This window comes from Panicum hallii, chromosome 2 (assembly GCF_002211085.1).
Source record: "Panicum hallii strain FIL2 chromosome 2, PHallii_v3.1, whole genome shotgun sequence".
In the NCBI taxonomy this organism is placed as follows: Eukaryota; Viridiplantae; Streptophyta; class Magnoliopsida; order Poales; family Poaceae; genus Panicum; species Panicum hallii.
Window position 1 is genome coordinate 52163934 of NC_038043.1, and position 6000 is coordinate 52169933.

Below are 6000 nucleotides of genomic sequence, written 5' to 3' on the forward strand. Positions count from 1 at the left end.
CGTGTCGCGGACCGGCCGCGCGTGTCGTGGTCCTGGCCGCGCGCGGCCTTCTCCTGCCCGATCCAGAGCTCGGAGCCTTCTGCCGTTCTGCGGCAGGGCTTCGTCTCGTCGAGGAGCGAGCTGGCCGAGCGCTAGCTGTACAGGCGCTACAGACACACGGGTCCGGTCAAACGCGCTGTTCGTAGGACGTGACGTGGAGGCGCGGGCGTGCTCTTGGCGACTGATGATGGCGAGCGAGCGACCTCGTGCCGCCTTTTCGTGTGTCGCCACGCTTACAGTGGCGTGATGGTTCCGTGCTTGGGTCGTATTGCGCGATTCGATCAAGCCGGTCTTTTTACATACATGTACACGGCCGCCGGCCGGCCGTCCTATCATCGGTCAGATCTCTCGATCTCCCCCCCTCTACGTGCACTATCAAGGTCGTCGATCACCTCCTTGGTTCCAAGAAAGGCGTGTCACATACTTTGACATGATTGGATGATCGTCGTCGCACACCGTACCTTGCCCGATCGTGATCGATCGCCGTCTATCAGACTATCACCATCAGGCGGTGAAGAGGCAGGTAAGGAAGAGTGGTACCAACACCTGTCCTAGCTAGCACGCAGTACTACCTAGGCCTAGCTAGCGTAGTAGTACGCACACAGACTTGCGACGCCGCCCGCGGGCGGCGAACCGGATCGACGGCGGTGCGAGCCCGGCCGTCGTCCATCCGTGTCGACCCGCGGGGGGGAAGTCAGCCGCGTATATGATTGGGGCCGGGGGGAGGCGACAGCGACGGCCGCGGAGGTGGCAGCCCACGCGTCCCCGCCGAGGCGCGCCGGACGGCCGCGACGCGACGAAACCGGCCCGCCACGCCACCCCCAAGACACGATGCGGGGAGCCCGCGCGCGGCGACAGGCCGATCGCGACGGCGAGGCCCGTACGTACAGACGACCGCGACGGCGAAGGCGAGGGCGGCGGTGCTTCGTCGTCTCGATCACCGGCGCCGAAATGCATGGCTGCATCCTCCCAAGCTAGTCCTGGCTCGGCAGATGCCTGCCGAAGTGTGTGCCTCAAGGAACGCTACTTTGTTCTTGTTCCGCCGTGCGTGTGGTTCGCGGGCGCCCGGCATGCTGTCGATCCTTTTTCTACACGTGACGCCTTGACGGTTCCCGACAGAAGTATGAACTGTGGGCGTACGCATGTACACATCTATCGGTCAAACTTTTCAAGCAGCCGATAGCAATGCCACCCCCACATCTATGTCTCGCGCTGACACACCTCGTACGCCATGCCTCACTAGCTAGTAGGAGTAGTACATATATACGTGTAAGCTCAGTTTTTTACTTTCGCTAATTCCACATTTTTTACTCCCCAACAACAACTGTAGCTTCATCATCGCTGGATTACAACTTTATCTTGCTTTTGTCCTCATGTTACAGCTTTTGCGCTCATACCAGCCGCACTGGCCGTACAAATTAAAGCACGTGGGAATTAACAATCAGAATAGCTCCACGCAAAGGCAGAGAGAGAGAGAGAGAGAGAGAGATTCACTAGTAACATAGGGTTTGCTGCATTAGCTCCACTCAAAGACAAAAAAATAAAGAGAGAGAGAGAGAGAGAGAGAGAGAGAGAGTTCACCGAAATTGCTACTCATACACAGTAATCTCTCGACCGAGCTCATATTCATGTAGCCAGTACACAAAGTAAAAATTTCCAGTTGCTTATATGCTGGCTAGCTAGCTAGCTCTAATCATCTGTACAAGGTTACAATACACTTTGCCCACTTGCCATAGCCATCTTGTTCGTCTAGCTTATACCTAACAGGCCAAAATGAGAATGCAAGCTTCAGGAAAAAAAAGGCATGTAAAAAGTTCATTTGCCGATGATTGTGGAACTAGTAAGAAAAAGAAAAAGGTTGAGATTTCCTGAAGATCACGATTTTATATGTTTATTTAATAATTAGTAGAACACCTTGCATTTAAATAATCAGCTCCACTGCCATGATCATCAGTAGTTGCTACTTATAATGGTTTCTTCTAGCAGAAAGTCAAAAGCTCACATTTACCCATAGACTTAATCTAAATGCAGCTCGAGACGAGGTCATGGCGGCGGCTGCATCCATCTGGCAGGATTTGATCAAAGGGGAAACACTTAGCTACTAAGTTTGTTTATACGTACACGATTACGTGCGTGCATGCATGCAAACGTTGACTTGCCCTTTCGTAGACACCGTACATGCGACAAAATGAATGTATCGATCAGAGGTCAGCTGCAGTGTGCCACTGTACTGCTTACTCTGTAGACACACACTTGCTCTCCGCGGATTGGCCTTAAGGCATCTATCAGGTTACTGTATCAGCAGTAGGCACATGGAAAATATTGCAGGTCGTGTCAACTATCAATGAGTCATCCATTCTGGTCACCATACATAGCCCAAACAAGCTGCGTCAAGTTGCAATACTCTACACATCGAACTTGATCTGACATAAAAGAAGTAATGGCCATCAACCGAGAAAAACAACAACAGGAGTCCAACAGCATGCATATGATGATATGTATGATGTGTTTCATCACCAGTTGCTCAAAGCACTTGTAGGCCGCTCATCAGAGGGAGCAGGCAGGCAGCAGCAATCATTAAGTTGCGTTGCACACCACACCAGTGCTAGCTAGTGATCTGTTTTTCTCAACCATTTTTTAAGAATTATTACCTACTAGTACATCCTGTGACCATCAGCTATGACCTTGACAGTTACTGGCGTCCTTATTCAAGCTTACTATATTTTCTCCGTCCTTTTTTGAATTATTTGCTCACCTTTTTTATATTCCCGCCACACAGTCCCCAATCACATAAGGAACCAAAAGAACGCGAGGGTGAGTAAACTAGTAGCATTCTAAGAAAAGCAACCCTAATTTTCTTCGCTGGAGACAAGGCGGTGATGCGAGCGAGAGCGACAGCGGCCGCCTCCACCAATCGTGGGAGGACACCTTCGCGGTGGTTCCCCACACTGACACGCACACACACGACCCAAATGAAACGACGGGAATTACAGCGAGCCGAATTGAAAAGATCGAAAGAAATCCAAGGGGACTGAAGCTTCTAACTGTAACCACATGAACGAACTGGCATAGTGAAGGTGCAAATTAAACAATCCTGTACAAAAATGAGTCCCTGATGATGAGATAGATTTCTGTTCGCCCCTTGCGGTGGTACGAGATGAAGTGCTGGACCTAGGAGTGGTTTCCACGGATCGCCGGGTCCCGTGGGATTTTCGGGTGTTACATGTAGTCGCTGACGTCGAGGAGGTCCGACAGCTGCATGTTGAACAGCGCGGCGGCGTCGCTGCTGCTCGCGCTCGCGCCGCCGTACGTCGTCGCGGCGGTGGAGGTGGAGTGATTCAACCCGGTGACGGGGCTGGACGACGGTGTGGACACGCCGGAGCCGACGTTGTTGTTGCTGCTCGTCACCGTGCTGCTCCACTGCTGGAGGTTCGACGCGTCGGGCTGCTGGACCATCTGCATCAGCGCCGGGACGTCCAGCTGGCTGTCGACGTAGCCGGTGGGCGGCTGCATGCTGTGGCAGGCCGCGGACATGTCCTGAGGCTGGTGCTGCTGCTGCTGCGCGGCGGCCGCCAGCTGCTGCGCCACCGTCGTCGGGCTCGCGTGGACCAGGTCCGGCATTTGGCACGCGGCTCCGGCAGCCTGCTGCTGCTGCTGCATGAACTGATTATGCTCGGCCTGCTGCGGCGGCTGCGCCACCATGGCGGCCGCCTGCGCCATCTGCGCCTGCAGCAGCCACGGCAGAAACTGCTGCTGGTCGCCGATCGCGGCCGAGCCCGAGAGCAGGGTGGAGGCGGCGAGGCGGAGCAGGTCCGGGTAGTTGGCGAGCGGCTCGAAGGCGCGGAGCGTGTCGAGGTCCGCCTGCGTGGGGTAGTAGGCGGCGGGCTTGAGGAGCGCGGAGAGGTCGAGGAGGTCGAGGCGCGGCGCGTGGGTGACGGGGTCGATGCCCATGCGGAGCAGGCGCTTGCGGATGTGCGTGTTCCAGTAGTTCTTGATCTCGTTGTCCGTCCGCCCGGGCAGCCGCGCCGCGATCGCTGACCACCTAAGCAGCAGCCAATCATTCACGCATCAGAAACCGTACGAGTAGGCCTACCTACTACTTGCTAGTAGTATAGTAGAGCGAGCAAAAACAGCGAAGCTATAGCCAGGCTAGGCCACAGCCAGCTCTGTCATCGACGACGACGAGAGGGGGGAAAGAATCGCTTGTACTGATGCTTACTTGTTGCCGAGGATGCTGTGGAGCTGGATGATGGTCTCCTCCTCCTCGAACGAGAAGCGGCCGCGCTTGATGTCCGGCCTCAGGTAGTTGGTCCACCGCAGCCGGCAGCTCTTCCCGCACCGCGCGAGCCCTGCCATGGGAAGGGAAGGGAAGGGGATGGGGATCAGCACTCAAGGTGAGCGTGCATGCATAGAGCCATCCATATATGCAAAGCGTATCGTCGTGAGATGAGATCGGTCGGGCCGGGGTCGCTCACCGGCATTCTTGGGGAGGGTGCGCCAGTTGCCCTGGCCGTGCTTCTTGATGTAGGCAACGAGCTTATCGTCCTCCTCCGGCGTCCACGGCCCCTTCTTCAGCCCGCTCTTCTCGCAGCACGGCGCGCGCCCCATGGATCGCTCGCTTCGCTTCGCTAGCTCACGGGATCGAGGGCGGCGACGACACCGACGGCGACGCAGCTCGTGTGGAAGCGCGGCGAGCGAGGGAAAAAAAAGGCCCGGTTTGTCTCGCAGCTAGCTATAGCCGCAGACGGAGGGGAGGGAGCAGGAGTTAGGCCGGGATGGAGGATGGAGGAGCGTCGTTGCGTTGCGTTGCGCTCCAGCTACAGGGATGTGAAATGGAGCTGAGGAAGCGGACAGGAGGAGGTCGATCGAGTAGGGGGCGGGGGGCGGGGGGCAGGGCTTATAAAGGGCGCGAGGGCGACCGGGTGGGGGCCGGCTGGGAAGTCAACAGGATTCGGTGCCGGCCTTTGAGTGCCGCGCCCGCGACGTGGCCGCCGGCCGCGCCTCGGGCCGCGGGCTTCGGCGGAGCAGGGCCGCACAACAGCGGCTCAGCTTCCGTCCGCCGTCCGCCCGCCCGGCGGCATCGGGTGAAAAAAGTTTGCTGGGGACACGAAGAGCACCGGCGCGCCCCCCAAAAGTAACCGCTTCCCGGCCTGGCGCGCGCTGGCGTCCCGCCGGCCGGAGGTCCCCAGCGACCCGGGCGTTCCGAGCGTAGCCGTAGCGTCAGCACCGGAGCACCCGGCAGGCGAGGGCGAGGAACACCAGCTGAACAGAGCAGATCGCCAGAACGACCACACGACGGCACGGCGAAACGGCTCCGAGTATGGGCACAATCTCGACTCGTGTCTTGTCGATCCGTTGCTCGCCGGCGGACAGAATGTACTTTTTACTGCTGGAGCGATGGAAGAAGAGATTACCAGCCAGGCTTTTTACCACTGGACTGTAATTGTGCTGCCAGCTTTAGTTTGTTGGGTATGTCAGCCCCGGTTAATTAGAATATCTGGGTTTTTTTCCTGTTCTTGTTGGTTTTGTTACGTCATCTTTTTTGAAAGTCATGCATTTACCACGTACAGCTGCTACATGGCACTTTGCTGTGGAAAATGTCAATGTAATGGACGGATGTCAAGACAAGTGATTCGGACCGTGCTGGCACTACAAGAAACGGCAACTACCTTTCCGGGAAAAAAAATCAAAACTTAAACTGAAAAAAGAATTATGAGCCCATAATTTTTGTATTCGAAATATGGTTTCCTGGGATTATGGTTTGTTTTAGCTCCAGGTGAAAAGCAATCAGGTTTTCTCCCAGGGTCTATATATAAGAGCTGCAAGGCCCCCCTAAATAAACGATAAAAACTAACAAAGGGGTTGCTAGGCCCCCTAAAACTAATAATTAATGATAAAATCTAAGAAAGGGATGGTGGGTGTGGTGGGTTCGATATTTATGACTCCTTTTGGCATAACCTT

At 55.8% G+C, this 6000-nt stretch overlaps 1 protein-coding gene across 1 annotated transcript; it reads right to left on the reverse strand.

Moving 5' to 3' along the window:
• Nucleotides 1-3012: 3012 nt before the first annotated feature.
• LOC112881596 (transcription factor MYB102-like) lies at nt 3013-4895 on the reverse strand. The gene is made up of 3 exons (XM_025946373.1): nt 4515-4895; nt 4259-4388; nt 3013-4081 (listed from the first exon to the last, which is right to left on the reverse strand). The coding sequence occupies exons 1-3, from the start codon at nt 4645-4647 to the stop codon at nt 3259-3261; spliced, it is 1086 nt and encodes a 361-aa protein (XP_025802158.1). The 5' UTR covers nt 4648-4895; the 3' UTR covers nt 3013-3258.
• Between the last annotated feature and the right edge of the window lie 1105 nt (nt 4896-6000).

Bases quoted from the DNA above. Each gene is read 5' to 3' on its own strand.
- LOC112881596 (XM_025946373.1), bottom strand. From the start codon at position 4,647: ATGGGGCGCGCGCCGTGCTGCGAGAAGAGCGGGCTGAAGAAGGGGCCG. The intron at 4,389-4,514 runs GTGAGCGACCCC...TTCCCATGGCAG, and splicing joins CACCCTCCCCAAGAATGCCG to GGCTCGCGCGGTGCGGGAAG. The intron at 4,082-4,258 runs GTAAGCATCAGT...GCTGCTGCTTAG, and splicing joins CACAGCATCCTCGGCAACAA to GTGGTCAGCGATCGCGGCGC.